The sequence below is a fragment of the Tenrec ecaudatus genome, chromosome 14 (assembly GCF_050624435.1).
Source record: "Tenrec ecaudatus isolate mTenEca1 chromosome 14, mTenEca1.hap1, whole genome shotgun sequence".
Classification (NCBI taxonomy): Eukaryota; Metazoa; Chordata; class Mammalia; order Afrosoricida; family Tenrecidae; genus Tenrec; species Tenrec ecaudatus.
Window position 1 is genome coordinate 43,580,262 of NC_134543.1, and position 21,022 is coordinate 43,601,283.

At 49.2% G+C, this 21,022-nt stretch overlaps 1 protein-coding gene across 1 annotated transcript in view; it reads right to left on the reverse strand.

The window, feature by feature from the left end:
- PRKCH (protein kinase C eta) overlaps nucleotides 1-21,022 on the reverse strand; it is a 248,178-nt gene that overhangs the window by 59,054 nt on the left and 168,102 nt on the right. The window contains exon 10 of the mRNA XM_075530840.1: nucleotides 10,401-10,555. Coding sequence (XP_075386955.1) covers nucleotides 10,401-10,555 — 155 coding nt within the window. The remainder of the gene's footprint in view (nucleotides 1-10,400; nucleotides 10,556-21,022) is intronic.

The window sequence follows — 21,022 nt, forward strand, 5'->3', positions numbered from 1 at the left end:
TGCTACCTGACCTCTAAAAATCCCAAAGCCATACCTCTCAACGTGGTCAGCTTCCTCAGATCATGAGGTGACCGCTTCATGACTGAACCGCGCTTTGCCTAGTCAATCTCTGCTTTGCTCCCTGTCTTGTCCTACTGTCATGTCTTCGTGTCTTGTGCGTGTGGTTCTCTCTGTGGCGGTGACAAACCACTCTGGAGAAACGTGCAAGTCCGACAACATTGATTTTCAACACCTAGCAGTCCTTCTCCAGATGCTGGTCTCTCCTGACAACATGTCCAAAGTGTGTGGGCAAAGGGGACTTGTAGCGCTATCACGACGTTATACTTCCGTTCTGCCCCATCACCTTTCTTCTCGGCCACATTCGCCATAAGCTAGTCTCTCTCCGCTGTTGCTGAAACTTGGCCCCTCTAAACTTTGAAACACTCAGTCCAAGTGTCAACTCCTCTGGGAAGTTTGCCTAATTCTCCATCTGGAGCCAAGTGGCACCCTCTATATCCATAGTGCCCTGGGGAGTGTTCGAGTCTTGGAGGAAGCCATCTGCCCTTCCTGCTTAGAGCTCTCTCTCCCACCCCACAGGGAGAAGAAAATCTCTAAAGCAAGACATCAAACTTTGTATCTTCTAACACAATGCATGGCACCAACTTTGAATTCATTATGTTTGTTTAGAATACAAATCCTCCTTGAAATAGAAGGCTAACAATTAGCTCATCTTTAGCTAACCATTAAGACCGAAACAAAACATTTCCAATGGTGAATTCTTTCTGCAGATGAAAAAACAATCTCTTCTCTGGAGACCATCCATTATAAGAAACAATTTCCTGTTTTGTGCTTGAGACTTGATTCTTTCACGCATAAAAGAGAACTTGACACTACATTTGATAGCTTCATTGTTAACTATGAACACATCCACCTGGATACACGGAATTCACTAGGTATGGTTCCTCCAGGGATTGGTAACATGGTCAGCCTAGCTCTTAAACAGTTTATGTGCAAGGATTGCCTAATACAAACGTGAAGTCATGTGATGACCATGAACACACTGGAAGAAGAATCCCCTGAGGCCCAGCCTCACGGGCCTTCTTTGGAAGCCCTGGAGTTTGTGTTGTTGCCTCTGGGTACTGGGCGTATTCATTGCGGTCCCCTTTGCCTAGAATGTTCTTTCCTGTCCTCTTCACCTAGTTACCCCATCAGGAGCCACTGCCTCAGCACGCTCTCTCTTCCCTCTCTGATGCAGGCTGGCGCAACAGCCAGTGAGAGCTGCTCATTCCCTGCATTCCATTCCTCAGCGTCGCCTACCCCCACCTCAGCACCGGTCACACGTGAAATTCTCTACTGGGATGATTGTCTGACTGATGTGCAGGCTCTGTGCCCTGCGGGCTCGCCAGCCCCCACCCCCAAGACGACACCATTCACAAGGGAACATTTTTGTTTGGCTCATCATCACATTCCTAGCCCTTGGCGAAGAACTGCCGAGCAATAAATGCTTGTGAGACAGCCTCCACAGGCAGCTCTAAGGAGCCAAAAAAGGTGGCTGACGTGCTTCACCGTGGGACGGGAAAAGGCTGTAGCAAGGGGTTTGGAGAAATTCATGGAGAAATGGAATGAAGAGCTCGTGGAGCTTCTCCGCGGACTTTTGGAAACGCTCTCATAGTTGGAGAAAATGCCAAGCTATGCTAAACAGCTAGAAAGCTCGCGAATTCTGGAGCCACACCTTGAACGAAGGATCTCGGAGGCAGAGATGGAGCTGGGCCGCTGTCTGGTGACAAAAGCAGGGACAGTGAGACCAGCATAACAAGGGAATCATAGGGAACAGGGAGGAAAGTGGAGTGTGGCTGAAAAGTTTGGAGCCCCTGTAACAGTCCTGGAGGCTGAGGGACAAAGGCAAAAACTCAAGAGAAGGTCATAAAAGTTGTGAGCATTTCCATGCCTGGAACATCCTCCAGAAACAAGGACTACATAAAAACAACACATGATAATTTTTAGCCGGCTGTAGCAAGCAGCTCAAGAAGGAATAGACCCATCAGTGCTTCTCAGAGGAGGAGCGATGCTATCAAAAACAATGGGACACCATGAGGGTGGTGGGAAGGTGGGGTGACAAGGTGGAGAGACAAGGGGAGACAAGAAAGGGAGAACCGTTCACCCCAACACACACACAAGGGCGTCAAACAACAGAAACATGGGTGAAGGGAGACAGCAGATGGTGTAAAATATGAAAATGAAAATAATTTATAAATTATCAAGAGTTTACGATGGTGGGGCAGTGGGGGGGCGGTGGGAGGAAAAAGAGGAGCTGATACCAAGAGCTCAAGTAGAAAGAAAATGTTTTGGAAATGATGATGGCAACATATGTATAAATGTGTTTGATACAACCGATGTATGGATTGTTATGAAAGCTGTAAGAGCCCCCAACAAAATGATTTATTAAAAAAATTAAACAAACAAATAAAAAAACAATGTGGAAATGGAGCTGCTAAATTTGGCCTTCATATTCTCGATCAAAAAGAAAATGAATGTCATTAATATCACTGAACCGTGCATGCGATGCCAGTAGAAACAGAAAATAAGCTGTCACCCACATGCAGCTGCCCTCATGGTTAGGAGCCATCAAGTTGACTCAAGGTAACCCCATGCAGTCAGAGTGTAACTGGTCCCTGTAGTTCCCAAGGAGGTGACCTTTTGGAAGTACATGGAAGTACATCACCTCCCAAGGGGTCTCTGGGTGGGTTTGAATGCCCAGCCTTCCAGCTAGTAGTCAAGAGCTTAATTATTTGAGCCGCCCAGGGACTCTTCTTATGTACTTACAGTAATTTAAAAAAATTTAAAGAAAGAAAGATGGCACTGAATTCCAACATAGATGGGGCAACCCTAAGACTCCAGGCTAACACAAACAGTATTTCGGGACCGGGCAAGTCTGAGGGAAAGAGGAGAAGCACTAAGGAGTAAGAAAAGACGCACATGTGCAGAACAGACAGATGTGGCCACAATTTCTAAGCAAGGGAAGCGGTGGATCCCGGCGAGCAACGTCTCCGGAATGCAATGTCCACCGCTGTCTGAAGACACACATTGCTTTGGCAACGGTGACGTGTGCATTCTTAGACAAAGAAGCAAAGCTCACCAAAGTGACCACACCAGGGCTGCCCAAACAAAGCTGTGCTCAGATCACCTCAGCTCACACAGACACCCTGCGTGTCGCAGACAGCCTTGGGAAACAAGAGGGAGATGACGCAGAGACCAGTGTCCTCACACAGATTCAATAACTGTGCCCAAAGACTAGCTTATTAGATCTTATAATGGAGAGAGCCTGGGGAATCATTCCAAACTCTAAATGGCAGGGGGGGGGGAGTTAAATTAGGTAGATTTTTCTGCCAATATGAGGAAAAATACCAAAGGTGGTTGACTTTAAAAGGTAATGTGCTCCCTAGGCATTTGAGTACAAGGCAGTATGTCAGGTTTGGCAACAGCTCCCTGTGGGGCAGAAGCTTACTCTCCGTAAACCAGTTCCATGTCTGGAAAATGAGATTGTGAAATGCCAGAGGAAGTACTTGGTGCTTTGGAAATAAACTCTTTTTATCATGCACCCAGCATGCCAAGAATTGCCTAAGATCTAGAGTGATGAGACTGCTGAGTTGCAAAGTACAGGCCTGTATGGAAATGAGCCATGGGTTGAAGGGACCATGGAAAAGTGGGATCCAAATGGAAAGAGTCTCCTTCTATGAACTTCTGATCGCCCAACCTAGTTACAGTCTGTGCTTTGTCCAAACAAGTCAAATGCCTGGCTCGCCTCACAAGTCTGGGGTTAAAATGCTCACAATGGCTAGATTTCCTTTACTTGGCAGACTTGGTAGAAAAGGGCGCCTGCAGTGCCCATGTACAGGTAAAGGGCATTGCACGCTCTCCTTTGTCGGCCTAACTTTTCTGCAAGGCTTGACTCATGAAAAAAGTCAATGCCAGGTATTAATTATTCATGAGTACTATCTGGACTCCCCATCAGCCAACAAAGCAGGACAAAGGAATGAATGGTCTTTTTTTCCCTGAGAGAAACTGCCTCATTGACTGCCTATTTCTCAGCCTACTCTTCCTGGTCGCTGTGCCAAGGCAGGGTCCAGGCCTTCCACTCAGTGACCAAAAGGAAGGACAGGGGCCTCTCCCGCTGTATCTCAGTGAATTGAGCTCTTCTTGCACGCAGTGGAATAAACCCATCTGAGAATCAGGGTCAGAAACCAGTGAAAAAGCACATAAATGTAAGGGGCACAAACTAGCTAATGACAGAAAAGAGATTCACATCACAGGCAGACTACTGTACCAGGCTCCTCTAAAGTCCTACTTGAAGGGCAATGGTTTGCTGAAGGCACAACCTTTGTAATTTGCTAAAAAATAGCCCCCTCCCCAACGACCACCACCAAATAAACGAACAAAAACCCAAAAACAAATTTTAAAGAACCTGTGTCACCAAGTCAATTCCGCCTCATCGCAACCCTAGATAGAGCTTCGGAGACGTGACATCTTTGTGGGGGCACATAATCTCATCTTACTCCTGCAGAAAGGTAGGTGAGTTTGAACCTTCAACCTCGTGGTTAGCAGTCTCATGCTTACTTGACAGCACCACCAGGGCTCTTACCAAATAAAAACACTAATTCATGGCTATCAAGTAGATTACTTTTTAAAGAAGTGAAAGCCTTTTCATTCTCCCATGGAGCAGCTGGTAGTTTTTAACTGCTGACCTTGTGGTAAGCAGCCCATGGTGTTACCACTATACCACCACCAGCTCCCCACCAAACAACTCTCTGAACAGGCATCTTCTGGAGAAACCATTATAATGCTGATAAAATCTCTCCCAAGGTCCCACTGGGCTCCCTCGCTCGAATCCAACTCCTCTGTGACGGCAATCTGCCCTTTCCTGTGTGTGAACTCCGGGATGCGGCTTTCAAGGGCTTATCCTTGAAGACTGCTCCCAGGCCAGGCCTCTGCATGGAATTAAACTGCCCCATGAAAGTATGCCCCCAGGATCAAAAGAGCACTTAAATGAATGCATCCTAGTTAAATGCGTTCCTTTCAATGTCAACCATATCCATTATGGCCTGCACACAAGATTCCGCTCAGAGAGTCAACGAAAATCGCTTCTCAGGATTGAGCCGCAGACACCAAGAATGGAAATCCGCCTCTCGAGATGCAGACGGAGGTGCTCCACCAGAAACAATCTGGTTAGGCAGTGCTCACCTCCGTGCTTTGGAAGGAGCGAGACAAGCCAGCTGAAAGGCGGTAGTGCTCCCATGTGGCGGATTACGTCTGCTGCCTCATCACGGTTTCAAGCAGCGGTTCTCAACCTGTGGGTCGCAACCCCTTTGGGGGTCGAATGACCCTGTCACAGGAGGTCTGATTCATAACAGTAGCAAAATTGCCGTTATGAAGTAGCAATGAAAATAATGTTATGGTTTGGGGGGGTCACCGCAGCAGGAGGAACTGTATGAAAGGGGCACACCATTAGGAAGGTTAAACACCACTGGCTTAAAGGACCAAGTGAAAATGGAGCTGATACCAAGGGCTCAAGTAGCAAGCAAATGTTTTGACTATGATGAGGGCAACAAATGTGCAAATGTGCTGGACACACCATGGATGTGTGTAGGGACTGTGGGAATCATTGCACGAGCCCCCAATAAAGTGATTTTTTTAAAAAAGGTAAAAATAAAAAATCAAGGACTAAGGAAAACCCCTGAATGGTCAGAAAACCCTGAGTTGAGACATTAGTGCTTTTCCTCACTCGACTCACTTTCACAGTGGCCTTGTCTCCAAACCAGGCGCCCTGGTGGCCATGTTTGGACAAGCGTTGGACTGTGAACTCCCCATCAGTCCTGTGGGAGAAAGATGAAGTTATTTGCTCTGGTAAATATTTACAGCTTTGAAAATCCCAGGAAGCAGTCAGTGAGGCAGTGAATTATTTAATTCTAGCTCCAAGTCTCTAACTCCCACTGAACAATCTTTCCCTGCCTGGCTCCAGTAAGAAGGCGGGGGAAGATGCTGATAGGATCTTCATGCTGTGTCTAAAATGAGCCCTCGGAGAAGCAAGAAGAGGGGTCGCATTACCAGCAAGAGCCAGGCATAAAGGCATGTCCCCTGGACAGAGATTCCTGGGCAGCCAACCTCCAGGATCCAGAAGGCAGCCGTACCATCGAGAAGAGCAGCAGAGCCAGGAGCCAGAGCACAGAGTGGTGGGGTCCCCAGCCCACAGAGCAAGCAAAGCTGAGCGCTTCTGTGTAAAAGGATGGCTTGTGGAGGGGGTGTCTCTGGGCACTTGATTTGGGGGCTGAGTTTGATGACTCATGGAGCTGGAGCCGAAGGTTTTCAGGTTGAGGCTCATAACAGTGGCCTGCCTCTTTGGGCATTTATTAGCAGAACCGAAAGAACTTTGCAACAGGTCCTAAAAAAGAACTCAACCCTGAGCACCTCTCATTGGCATCACAGCTTGTTAACTGCCTTAATAAACCCCTTAATCACGGATCCTGTCGGTGAGGTCTGGGTGATCCTTTCAATGGATATGAGAACCCAGAGAGATAAAATAAGAAAACGTTCAGATGACACACAGCGCTCTATCCTATCCTACAGGGAGGGGTGCGGGGAGGCGGAATCCACGTGATGGTAGTGGGACTGGTTTGGTTTGGTTGCTCCCCGTAAGGGTGACCCTGGCTGGTGCAAATGGTTAAGCACATCACTGCTGTCCAAGAGGTTGGTGGTTTGTGTCCACAGAGATCAACCTATAAAGAAAGGCCTGGCAATCACCTTCTAAAATCCAGTCACCGAAAAACATTTGGCCCATTGTTATGCTTGGCACACATGGGTCCCCAGGGGAGCATTTCCTTCTTTGATGTGTTTGCTTCAAGCTTCAAAAGCAGCAGCCGTGGCAGCAGCAGTCTGACTTCTCAGTGCTGCTCTAAATCTTCAAGTTAAATCTTCCTTGAGGAGACCAGCGCTGGGTGACCAGAAACCCAACTTGAATTCTGGCTTCACTGCTGGAGAGTGGTTTGGCTATTACGCCCTTCTAGGGCCCACTCACCTAAACAAACGGCTAATGATTGCACAGTTACATGCTTAGGAGGATTAAAAGGGTAAATGCGGGACTGGTCCTGTCAATATTATCATTGTGGGGTCCAACCCCAGGACCTCCCCAGTAGGAAGGCACTGATCTCTGGAAGCTGAGGGTAGGGAAGGCGCTCTCTCTCTGCGCAAGCAGAGCAGAGGTGGATGGGTACGTCAGGGAGATGAGAACAGGAGGGAGCCCACCACTGGGAATCTGATACCACCGCCAGGCATGCCAACAGGGGGCTCCTGCGCATCTCAAGCCGTGTGCTGGAGGAAGGCTGGGAAGGAAAAAGCCCTGAGCACAGCTACCAGAACAGCTTTGAAAGAAAGCTCAAAGCACGGGCCACCGAAAGCACCCACACTTCAGAATGAATGGGAACTCCTGACAGCTGCCCCACACCCCTACACCTCAGTGCCTCGGCCTGTGAGAAACGTGCTCTGTCCCGTGGAAGTCCCAGGGTTCTGTCTTGAGAATGAACGAGAAGAAATGTCTACAGACTGCCTGGGAGGCCTCCGGGGCCCCCCATTTCTTTCTGGCTTATCTCTAGTCCTGTGGCATCTTCACTTTCCTCACTTTTCTTTGCTCACTCAGACTCCGGTGGCATATAAGAATTTCTACTCTTTAAAAGGCTCTTTTCTTTCTTTAAATTTTTTTTATTGGGGGCTCGTACAAACTCTTATCACAATCCATCCACCCATCGTGTCAAGCACACATGTGTTGCCATCATCATGTTCAAAACATTTTCTTTCTACTTGAGCCCTTGGTATCAGTTCCTCATTTTCCCCTTCCTCCACCCACCCTCCCTCCCTTCCTCCTCATGGTAATTTATAAATTATTATTATTATTTTTTCATGCTTTATACTGACTGATGTCTCCTGTTGTCCATCCTCCAGGGAGGGGGTTATATGTAGATCATCGTGATCAGTTTCCCCTTTCTTCCCTCCCCTTCCCCCTTCCCTTCCCCCCCTGGTATTACTACTCTCAATATTGGCCCTAAGGGGTTTATCCATCCTGGATTCCCCATGTTTCCAGCTCTTATCTGTACCCATGTACATGCTCTGGTCTAGCCAGATTTGTAAGGTAGAGTTGGGGTCCTGATAGTGGAGGAAGGTGGGGAAGCATTAAAGAACCAGAGGAAAGTTGTATGCTTCATCAGTGCTATACTGCACCCTGACTGGCTCATCTCTTCCTTGTGGACCCTTCTGTAAGGCGATGTTCAATTGTCTACATATGGGCTTTGGGTCTACACTCCACACTCCCCCTCATTCACATTGATATGAGTTTTTGTTCTGGGTCTTTGATGCCTAATACCTGATCCCATGAACATCTCTTGATCACACAGGCTGGTGTGCTTTTTCCATGTGGGCTTTGTTTCTTCTCAGCTAGATGGTTGCTTGTTTATCTTCAAGCTTTTAAGAACCCACACACTATATTTTTTGAAAGCTGAGCACCATCAGCTTTCTTCACCACCTTTGCTGATGCACCCATTTTGTCTTCAGTGACCCTGTCGAGAAGGTGAGCATCACAGAATGCCAGGTTATGAGAACAAAGTGTTGTTACATTGAGGGAGTACTTGAGTAGAGGCCCAATATCCATCTGCTACCTTAATACTTAACATATAAATATATGTACATAGATCTATTTCCCTATTGTTATTTATAAATATATTTTACTTATGTACTTGCCTATAAATGTCCTTTGCCTCTTAGGTCATTCCTCTATTTCAAAAGGCTCTTTTCAATGTTAACAATCACCACAGAGCTGTCTTGAGCTCACACAAGTAACAGAGCTCAAGGCTAATGAACAGCAAATTTCAATCAGGAAATTCTTTTCTTTGACACTCAGGCTCCCAATCTATAAAGAAACATTTTCTTCCTCAAAGGAAAGCAACAATTATATCAAAAGAGGGGGAGGAAAAAAGCCTACGTGCACCTGAATTATAATGCGGCTTAAAGAGTAGGAGGGCACTGACAACAAGAATAAAAGAAAGAAAGAAAGTTCGAGAATAAAATGCAACTGTCCATCATTCTCTGTCACATTGCCCCTTTATCCAACCTCCTGGTTAATGAATGTGACCTCTGCTATCTTTGAATCCTGAGATCTAACATGTGCAGAGTTGGAGCCTGAAGAGTAAGATGTCACGATCGGAAGATTACGTGGAAATCAAGCGGCATTCAAATACCAGCAGGCAGTATATAACTAAGGACTGTTTTCTTAGACCATCAGTTCCCAAATGATTTGGCTTACTATCCCCTGTTCATGAAAAAAAGTTAATGAGTGCCCTCCTGGCAATGAACCCCTTTGTACTCTAGCCCACGGTCTGGGGTGTAATTGGAGGGACCGCCTTTTATAGCTACCTCTCCTCGAGTTGGTCCAACACCCCTAAGGGGCATATCTCCCACATGGGGAAGCAATGCCTTGTGAAGTGTACCCCTTCCATCCTGATTCCCTTTTATGACAACGTTTTAGCCCAATGGACAGGAGGCCTGGTGGCGTAGTGGTTACACGTTGGGTGGCTAACTGCAAGACGAGCAGCTCAAACCTACCAGCGGCTCGTCGGGAGAAAGACAGGGCATTCTATTCCCAGAAAGAGCTGCAGTCTCGGAACTCACAGGGGCGGTTCTACCCTGTCCTACAGTCACTATGAGCAGGCACTGACTCGACGATCGTGGGGTTTGGGTTTGTTTTTCAGCACAGGGGTAGGAGCAGTGGGATCCCACGGTAAAGAACCTGTTTTCCAAGCAGAAAGTTCAGGTTCCCTTCCGCCAGCACAGCACACGCAGTTACCACCCGTCTCTTGGTGGACGCTCGCAACCTGTCCTGGGAACAGCACAAGACGCAGCCGCACTCACTCGGCGCCAGGGTCATGAGATCACTGTGAATCGGGGGTGGACGGGGCGGCGGCGCACAGCCAGCCAGCCATGGTGGCCCACACATTTCTGCTTACGTATGGACTCGGACGACAAGGGACTAGCTGAGTCACTGCAAATGTTCAAACGGTGAAAAGAACACAATGTGTTCAGGCCCGTGCAAGACTTGGCATGCAACCACGGATGTAGCAAACCCCCACCGGCTAACCTCACCAACGGTCTCTTCCCAGCCTCCCGGCCCATCTCACAAAGACCAGATGGGGCGAGTTTCCGTTTGTAGACGGTGCTCACTGCTAAGCTGGACACTTAGGAACACTAATGAAAGCCTTTGATGGGAACACCGAACGTTTGAACCCGAGGAGCGTGAGAAATGGAAGGATGGATCAGGCGCCAAGGAGCGGGGAGGGGATGAACTCTGAGAGTTGCGGGGAGACGGCCCGGCAGTGAAAACTCACCTGTAGATGATGCCTTTCTCGTGCAAGAACATGAGCGCTGAAATGATTTCTGCAGCATAGAAACGAGCGCGAGCTTCATCAAAGCGACGAGACTTCTGAATGTGGAACATCAGGTCGCCCCCGTTCACAAACTCCATGACGAAAAACAGCCGATCCTGGAGACAGACACAAGAGAGTCCCATGTAGTGTAGTGTCGACCGACAGCTCAACCAGAATGGTCTGCTCTGGGGATGTAGTGTGGGGGAAGGGGCCGGCCAACTAGAGGCATTCAATGAAATGTGTCCACAGTGGCCCCAAGGGCAGCACGATGGATCCTGGGGGGCTTAGAGCCCTCAGGTGAGGCAGAACACCTGGATTTTCTCAGGTAGTCCCGCACAGCCTCGGATTTCTGCATCGGATCTGAAGTCAAGAAGTCACGGGCATCTTTTGGTTCTAGTCCAGTTCTGTACCTTAAAGGTATGTAATCTTGAACATCCTGGGAGAGTGACATTGGGTAACGTGATTGGCTGCTCTGTGAAAAGGCTTGAGTCCACTCAGAGGTGTTTGTGAAGAAAGATTCAATGCTGCACTTTTGGAAAACCCACCCCTGAGAACCCTACGTGGCCCTGCTACTTACTCACTGAGGAGTCAACCGCAGGACCCTCTGATCTTGAAAGTTCACCGTCAGGGCCACGGGAATGGCAGTGCTACCCCGACCCAAAACCTGGGGCCCCAGATGAACAGCAGCAGGCTGGGGGCATGACTGATAAACAACACCGAGGGGAAGGAACAGGGCTTTCAGCTGGAAGATGCTGGATCAGTCTCAGAGAGGGCAGACAACAAACGCAGAGAAAGGAAGAGCCTTCACACCAAGCAGCCAGCAAGAAGCCTAAGCCAGACTCAGAATAAGCTCCACATTAGCACCTGCAGCCCGTCCATGCCAAGGTGCCTGGTCACACAAGTCAGGAGGGAAACCCACGAGGAGAGGGGTGGTCTCAAGCAAGCAGGCGAAGTGGCCTCTTCCAAGCAGCACTGCTACAGCCTGACACGCCTTACGCAGAGATCTGGACACAGGGCTGTGGACATAACGAGGGCCCGCTGAACGGACTGAGGCCCCTGAGGCCTCCCTGCTACAAGCACCTTGCTTGAGGAGCCTCCCAGATCTTCACCCTCCCACCCTCCTTCCCACAAACGCTGAGCAACGCTCCCCATGGCCAGGTGTTGACATAGGTGTTGGGGACCCAACAGTGTCTCTCCCCATATGGAGTCTGGTTGGAAACACATTGTGGAAGCAATAAAATGAAATAAGCAAGCGCATTTACACATGCTGGGAAATCCCGGGGAGGGACAGTGGCAAGTGCAGTGACATCTGGCCACCTGCTGCTGAGGAGTCGGGGAGGTCTCATCTCACGGTGACACCACACTAGCAGTCCCAGGGCCAGCCCATCACGGCCACTAGTTATCCTTTTGTGACTTTTTTTTTTTTTTGGTGGAGGGAGAGGTGGGCAACTGGTAGTAGTTTATGAGGAAATCGGTATTTACGAAAAGATGTGAACACATGCAAACCACTTTTACTTGTGGTTTTCAAGGCTACCAACACTGCTGGGAGCCGGCCGCACATGCGTAGCGGAACAATCGACAGTGGGCGTTGATGATCTCCCGGTCTCAAGGACCAGCGAGACCAGTCGGTCTTACTTACAGAACAGTGCTAAGCTCGGCACCGCCTCCTACTTAAAGGCATACTATAATTAGGAAAGAAAAAAATACCCCGTATCCACCAAAGACGGGTTGTTTTTTCTGTGAATGAAAGGCGGAATTTAAGAGGGTGAATAACCAGCCTGTCTCTCCCACAAACAGAACACAATCTCATTATGTGTTCAGATGATGGTCACCACATGCCAGTGGAGATTTTATTTCTATAAATATAAATATACATAAATATATAATCATATATTATATAAATATATATATATATTCAAGCATGCCCATGCTAACCAGCAAACCAGGTGCCACTGAGTCCACTGACCTCCACAGGTTTTTCATTGGCTGTTTTTTCAGAAGTAGGTTGCCCCATCTCCCTGAGGCACTTTGTGGTGGACTTAACCCTCCAACTTTTGGTTAGCAACAGTGTGTTAGCCCTGAAAAGCAGCCAGGGGCCTCCTAGCGGCCTTTGATTGGGTCTGGCTGACCAAGGGCAAGCCAGGATTGGGTGGAATGAGCTCGCATGGGCACAACTGCTCTGAAGTTCTACCTGGGAAGGACTCGAGAGGGCAGGGTAAAGCCTGCTGAGGCCATAGCTATACCACTGCGGGATTGTCCATCTGGAGGAGAGGCTAAGGGGCCTGATGAACTGTACGGTGCAAGCCACCCAAACCATCCCTGCCAGACATGTCAGTCCTCATACTTTTTGGTTTGTTTGTTTTAAACCAGCTGGATCATCTTCATGGATGTGACTGGTAGTAACTGAGCTCCGATTGCTCTTAATACCCAGTTACTGGAACTGGGTTTGGAGATAAGTGCTATTCCTCAGATTGATGCAAATCAAGCATCCAGTTTCCAAGGCAACAGGCATCAAAAACACATGTGAATATCAGGGATAATTTCATCCATTTGCAGATGAGGCGACCAAAAAACCCCAAACGTTCTCATACCCAGACATAGGACTAAACTCCAGAGCTGGGGGAAGGAAACACTACCCACGTCTCATTTCTTTCCCTCTTCCTCTCCCCTGCCCACAGCCCTCCACTACTGCCCAGAGCCAGGGATGTGGGCACCTCTGCTGCACAGGCAGGGGATCAGAAGTGCCAGAAGTGCGAGCCCAGAGGCCCGCTGCTACCTATAACTCTTGCAGCAAGCAGGCAGGGAACACACAGCTGAGTACTTCAGTGGAAGTAATGGTGCGTCTCCTCAAAGACCAGCAATACGGTGGCAACGTAGAAAAATGAGAACATATTTCTCGACTGGTGACATGTGAATCTGCTGAGGAAACCCTTTGTTCTACTCTGTGCGCCCTGTTTTCCCAATGTCTGCTGCACAGATGAGGGGCGTTTGGCACCTGTCTCCCGCAGTGGTGGGAAACGGTCAAACTCGGCAGTGCTAAGCACCAAGGGCCCCACTCCTTGTTAGGGGCTGGCTGGGGGAGGGAGGTAGTGTGGAAGCCAGTCATTCTGCAGGTGAGGTTTCTAATTAGTGCAATAAACAGTCCTGCCAGGCTGCCCCCACCTCCGCTGCTTTCGCGGTTTCAAAGGTCACAAGGGAGCATTACTCAGTGTGTGATTTACTTAAATTCTCAAGTAGGGCTTACACAGATTTTTGTCTTCTTCCTGTGAAGAGAACAAAATTGTCTGTTGTCGAAACAGACCGTGTCTTTGATCACTTTTGTGCTCATGGATTTTTAGGTTGCTACATTTAGCCCCCTACATGTGACCAAGGGACGCCATTGCCATTTTCATGGTAAGCATCTGCCATTTATGTTAATAAATTCCTACGTGTGCACATACACAATGATTTCAGTCCAGCCAGTACACACAAGGACAAAATGCATACACCCCTCTGGTGGCAATGCCAGCTTTCCCTTGTGGGCTTTAGAGCGGTGCTTCCTTTGGGGCACTTTTTCTGACTCTCACTGCTTCTGTGAGGAGTGTGTATCATTTTCATAATTGGCAACGAAGCCAAGTCTGCTGTGTTTTCTCCCTGTTTCCAGCATTCATCATGGATGTGGAACACAGGGAAGGCAGGGCAGAGGTCGTCTCTGTTGTCGTGACTGTAGCCTTGGCTCTGACGCATCGTGACCCACGTACACGGGAACGCAGCATTGCCTGGTCCTGCTCCATCCTTCTGCCGGCTGGCAGGGCTGACCCTCTGCTGTGAGTTTTCTATTGCCTGTGTAGTATAGTGCCTTCCCCCCAAGCGGCTCAATCTCCTGGCCCTACCCCAGACAGCATTCTCTCGTGACCCCAAAAGTTCTCTCCCCTACTTTTTGGAAGAAGGTTATCAAGTCTTTCTTCCTAGTCTGTTTCAGTCTTGAAAATGCACAGAGCTTGTCCCCCAAGGGGGAGCCTGCTAGGTATCTGAAAGCTTGCATCCCAGCCATAGTCAAGTCACCATGGCATAAAAGCAGCCACGCCATCGAGTTTCTAAGAATTGGACCCCAAACGAGAGTGCACGTGGCGTGAGGGCAGGAGTGCACGTGGGGAGTCCAGGGCTCCCTGAGAGTAACGGGGCTGCGTGGCAGTGCACAGGCTCCCAAGCAAGCGCCTACTGGGGCGTTTCCTTTCAGGTTCTTAACAAGAATGAGCTTTATTGTGCCTGGCCAGGGTCTCATTACCCAAAAAGTGCTCTTGGGACACTCACTCACACACACATCCCGGGGCACGTCACGCCAGTGTGGCAGATGCAGCGCAGGTGTAGAAAAGGTGCCCCCCGGGACACAGGGAAGGGTAACCCGGCAAGCCTGGAAGCTGGCGTGGGAGTCGGGCAACATTTCTAAGTGGAATCGGTGTGTCATCCTTTGGGCAGTAGGTTGGGGATGACATTGATTTCCTTGTAATCCTCTCTATCTCCTAGGCCCTATGATGAGAGCCACAGGGAGGACGCACAGATGAGTTCAGCTGGTTTGTTTACAGAAGGCACATGAGCCGGTTACAAAAGTTCTAGGCAAAACTCCACTGTCTTTCAGTTCCATTTCTCACCCACGGAAGTCCCATGTGCTTCCTCCATGCATTTCTAATTTTATTAATGTCCGTTGCTATCTTACTGATCACCCAGGAACAGCCAGAGCCTAGTTAGGGTGCTTCGTTTCAGCTGAGAGCCCCAGACCTGGTGCTCCTGCTAACGCCCACCATCGCCCACCTGCTGGTCTCTGCGGGACGCCTCGGCCCAGTGCCTGAGGCTTGGCTTGAAGAAAACTCCAGCAAGTACTGGCCCACGCTACAACAGAACAACCCTTTCACAGGGGTCGCCTAAGACCCTGTAGCCGATGGTCCTAGGCGCCGAGAGACCGCTCCTCTAGCCCACATGCATACGCCACAGACGGGGTCACCACCACACGAGGACCTGTATTAAAGGGTCTCGGCATTTGGAAGGTGGAGAGCCACTGCCCTACAACAACGGTTACAAAAACAAACCATTCCAGGTTAATTTCCTCCCGAGGAATTATAGTTCTGTGCACCCAAAGGAGACCTTTCAGTCAACGGTGCTTGTAGCTGCGTGCGAGGCAAGGGCCCGGAGCTGAAACTGTGGGAGAAGGCAGATCACCTCCCACTCGAGAATCCACCATCCATCCGCGCTGCTTTCGAATGACATGAAAAACAGTAATAATGTGTCAATGATCAAGGGATCCTGAGGGAGGGAGGGAGGGAGGGAGGGGGAAAAAAGAGAAGCTGATACCAAGGGCTCAAGTAGAAAGACAATGTTTTGAAACTGATGATGGCAACAAATGTACAAATGTGTTGGATACAATGGATGGATGGATGGATGGATGGATGGATGGATGGATGGATGGTGATCAGAGCTGTAGGAGCCCTCAATAAAATGATTTTTTTAAAAAAAGAATGACATGAGATACTACAACGTGCTTTACACACTCAACTGTGAAGCAGCCCGATGAAGGCTGTGTTGGGATCCCCCCTATCCAGCGAGGGAATGCGCGATGGATTAAAGTTACATGAGTCACTTCTGGGCCAGAAAGGAATTTCCAAGTCCTACTCTGGGCCGGGATAACCCGGCTAGCCGCTTCTGTATTTAAGTCAAGGACTGCATCCATTGGGGACGCTGGTGGTCGCACTCTCAGTCAATGCCCTCCTGTGTGGCTCCACCCCGCCCCCCCTCGGTCAGTGGAGGCTGTGTGCTGATAGGGTGCCAGCAGGTTTCAGCGGGCGGGGCCTCCACACTAGACGGCACAGGGAGAAAGGCCTGGGCATCTACCGTACTTCCCCAAACTCTGAATCGCATGTGTCACCCCTCACAGGGAGCACACAGAGCCAGGCAGCAGTTAGTTCTGTAGTGCGTGGGGGCAAGGGGGAGGGCCCTCACTGCTGCCCACCAGCAGTTAGCAGCAGCCACATAGCTCGAGGGCACTTTTTCTAAAGTTCCATTTCCCAGAAGCTGAGCCTGGGTGTCTGTAAAGCCTCCCTTCAGGCCATCTTCCCTATGCCCTGGGAGGAGGACACCTGGGGTCCAGGAGGCCAAGCCCTCGCAGCTTCCTCTTGTCCCTCATTCAACCCTGCAAACACCATTCCTTATTAACCAGGGTGATGGACGCCGGGGGAAACACAAGACATCCCTTTGTCCCAGGTCTGCTGTGAGGAGAGAGGTGGCCCAGGGGCTGCACCTGGTAATAGCCACATTCCTCTCACCACTTGCCCTGCATCCATCAACCTACCACAGCCTGGGCCACCTCTGCTACGTCACCAGGCTGAAGGGGATAAAACCCCCTTTGAGCTGATAGCGTCTGTCAGCATAAGCAGTCTGCAGGGATTATGTTTCGGAATTAAAATGGAACCGTTCTAGAAACTTCTCCAGTGAAACGAAGGAAAAGGTGGACATGAACGCCCAGGTAGACAAAAGCACTGTGCGCTGAGAGCCACTTCAGTCTCGGCAAGGACGGTGCTGTCTGGACTTCACACTTTCTCTGGCGGGTGCTGTGCTAGGTCCCAGGTTTCAGAGTCAATATTAACCGGTGACAGACAGAGACTCAGTCCACCTGCCTGCTGTCAGTGGGAAGCTCAACGCCTGAGCAACTGCCACTCCGGCGAGCAAGAGATGGGGACAAGAAAGTTCTGTTGCTGCTTGAGTCAGGCCCGACTCCTGGCGACCCGATAGGTGGAGAGCAGAAGTGTTCCACAGGGTTGGGGGTTCAAGGCTGGGATCTTTCAGAAGCAGGTGACCAGGTCTGTCTTGTGAGGTGCTTCTGGGGGGGTTTGAACTGCCAAGCTTCCCATTAGTAAAATGCCTGCTTGTGCCACTCAGGGACGCCTGGCACAAAAAGGAGCCCTTGAAATGTGAGCGGGAAACATTTGGAGGGACAAGGTAGAAGGACAGCTGAGGGAATTGGGGGCAAGAAGCTAGCAAGGACAGATCTTGATTTTCCAAATAAAAATGGCACCAACTAAGAAAGGCCGGGCCACCAGTTCTCACAGATTACAGCACAGAACCCGCAGTGACACTGTTCTGTGACTCATGGGGCTTCCATGAGTTGGAGCTTACTCTATAGTCACAGGCTGCATGCACATCCTTTCCTTTCACTCACGCCTTCCCTTCCGTCAGCCTGACTACAACGGAGGTATCAGCAAGTGTCCAGAAAGACAGGCAGCATTTCTGTTAGCGCAGAAAGTTATTTTTGACTCTTTCCTAGCCAACAGCCCCCAGCCTTGACAAATGCTTACAGAACCTTGGTCCAGGTGGAGTGGTCATCTGCTGGGCTACTAGCCATATGCCAAAAGTCCAACCCCCCCCCCACCCCCAGTGGCTCCTTCAGAGAAACACCAGGCTTTACAGGGTCTGTCCAACAGGCTTGCTGTGGAGTCCAAAGCAATTTAATCATGGTGAGTGTTTTTCTGGTAATTGCCTATTTGGTTTCTACTGGTGTGGATTAATTTTGCTGGCTCTCGAACTCCAGATAAATCACATATGTACCCTTCGTGTGTGGCTTTCTGTTGCTGCTGTGGTTAAGCATGATGCTGTTGAAGTGTTTTGCATTATCAGTTGGGGAAACAGATGTGCCGGTCTGGTCCATCAAGATTTGTAGCCCTGGGCGCCCTGTGGGGCAGTTCTACCCTGTCTGCCTGTCGCCTGTCAGAAGGATTTGCCTCCACTGCAGGGAGTGGGTGTGTATGGAATGGCCATTGTGAAGACACAAGCTCTTGCTCACCCAAGGCTTTCACTTACTGAAAAACTATGCTCTTTGCGACCTGAAGCTTTTTGATGTCACTAGCATGAACATTCGTACATTAGGTATTTCTATGGATACATCTTTCTGTTTCCCTGTGTAAACAAAGGGTGGAATGGCTGAGTCACGTGGTGTATCTGTTTGTCCTTAAGGAAATATCAAGCCTTCACATTGCCCAACAACGTGGGGAAGAGTCGTGTCAGTTGCTCCACATCCTCACCAACACTTTGTCGTCTTTGGCCTTTGATTTTTCCCCTTCTTGTGGGTATTATTGGTATGTCACTATAGTTTTAATTTGCATTTCCCTGGTGGGTCATTGTGCTGCTCATCTTTTCATGTGCTTTTTTTTGGGGGGGGGGTGGAATCTATTCAGTTCTTCTGTCATCTACTGGACTGTGTTATTATTGATGGTGCTGTCGAGTTGGCATTAAATTGCTAACTGCATGGTCACAGATTCAAACCCACCAATGGCACTGAGGGAGAAAGATAAGGCCTGCCGTTCTGGAAAAGATTTACAGCTTTGAAAATCTACAAGGGCAATTCTTCTGTGTCCTATAGTCTAGCTATGAGTCGGAATTGACTTGAGGGCAATGAGTTATTATTGATAGATAAGAATTCTATTCTCTAGATACAGTACTTTATCAGACAGATGTACTACAAATATTTTCCCCCAGTCTGTCTGCTCCAGACCCCCCCCAAAAAAAGAAAGCATTTATTTCCTTAATTTTAGCCTTTGAAAAATGGGATTTTCCCCCCAGCTAGACCAGAGGATATACACTGATACAGAAAAGAACTGAAACACAGGGAATCCAGGACAGATGATCCCTTCAGGACCAGTGCTGAGAGTGGTGATACCGGGAGGGTAGAGGGAAGGTGAGGTAGAAAGGGGGAACTGATCATAAGGATCTATATATAACCCCCTTCCTGGGGGACGGACAACAGAAAAGGGAGACATCAGATCGTGTAAGACATGACAAAATAATAGTAATTTTTCAAGGGTGGGGGAGGGAGGGGAAAAACAAGGAGCTGATACCAAGAGTTCAAGTAGAGAGAAAATGGTTTGAGAATGATGATGGCAACTAATGTACAAATGGGCTTGACACAATGGATGGATGGACGGATTGTGATGAGTTGTATGAGCCCCCAATAAAATGAGTTTTAAAAGAAAAATAAATACATAAATAGATAAGCCCCGTCATTGTGATCACTGACTGGGGGTGGTGTGAGGCCATTGCACTGAATTCTAGAACCCGGTTGAAACGCAGAGGAGTGAGGTACGAGACGAAGCTGCCGAGCAGAGTGCACTATGGGAGATGCCCTTGGAGTATGCTGTCTTCTGCTTGACTACCAGAGTTGTAACTAAAACACACAACACTTTAAACGGGAGGTTTCCTTACTTCTACATCTGGGCTACCACACACAATGACTTCAGTGTGATGAGTGTGATAAAGGCAGGGACAAGGTACCTTATACAGCACTGGGCCCAGAGAGGACTCTCACACATAGAAGGCATTGTTCTTTTTTCGTACAGAGGCCAAAACTAAACCTAGGAAAGCTTGGGCGCCCAGTGCGAAGCCCTGATCTGACAAAGTGGGAGCGCAGTGCAGTAGACTAAGGCTGTGGGCAGCGGAGCCGGGAACCTGGGGAGCCGAAGCAGCTCCCAGCGTGCTGTCTTTATTCTCTCGCTCTCAGAAAGATGACCAAGCTCAACAGTTTGTGAAGAGTCAATCATTTACAGTGAATTGTCAATCTAAACAAAATCAGAAAATAATTGCTATCAGGTTGATTCCAACATATGTAGACTCATACATGTTAGAGAATTGTGCTCCATGAGGATTTCAATGGCCAACTTGTGGGGAAACAGATCACCACATTTTGGGGGGGAGGGTCCTCAAACCTCTAATACTTTGGTTTAAAACTAAATGCATTAACCGTTTTGCTACCTGGAGACACCCCCCACCCCCCCACCCCCCACACAAACATCCAAGTGCTTTTATTCCATTTCTCATCCTTTGGTTCTGCCACCATGAGGACAGTTTTGGCCACAGTGGCTGGCTGTTCGTGGGGCTCTTTGGGCCAGGAGCGGGGCAGCAGGTGTAGGGAAGGCCTTCAGGTGGAGGTATCGCACACTAATCATGTGGAGACAGAGGGGGAGCCTGGACCAATGGCAGAGGTCCTTTGTGGTTATCAGTTCCCGTTGAGTTGGCTCACAAACCAAGCCGTACCATGGGCAGCTGCAGACTGTGTTACTGTGATGCACAGGGTTGCTGCTTTTGTGATTCGCAGGCGTTACTGACGACACATGGCAGCCCTGCTTGGTGTGCAGAGCGCAACTGCTCCATGGGGTCCTCGAAGCCGGGCCCGTCAGAGGTTCAGAGGAGCCTCTGGGGGGATCGGAACAGCCCAGTATTCTGCTAGGAATGGTGTGATTAACCATTATCAGCACCACTCAGGTGCAGTGGTGGCAATGGTGGAGATAAACTCAATCCCCATGGAATTCATAATCTTCTTACAAGAGACAGATATTCACTGTCCTAAAGGGTGGAATAATTGTTGTTTTATTTTTTAAATAACTAGAAGGAAGGCGATCACCAGACTGCCCTTCCAAGGTATGCCTGGGTTCCAATCCCCCGCCTTGGCCTAGCAGTCAGGCACTGAACTGTCTGCACTTCCCCGGGGAGCTGAGCGGCTAACCACAAGGTAGGTCAGCATCTCGAAACCACCAGCCGCTCCACAAGAGAAAGCGAGGGCTTGC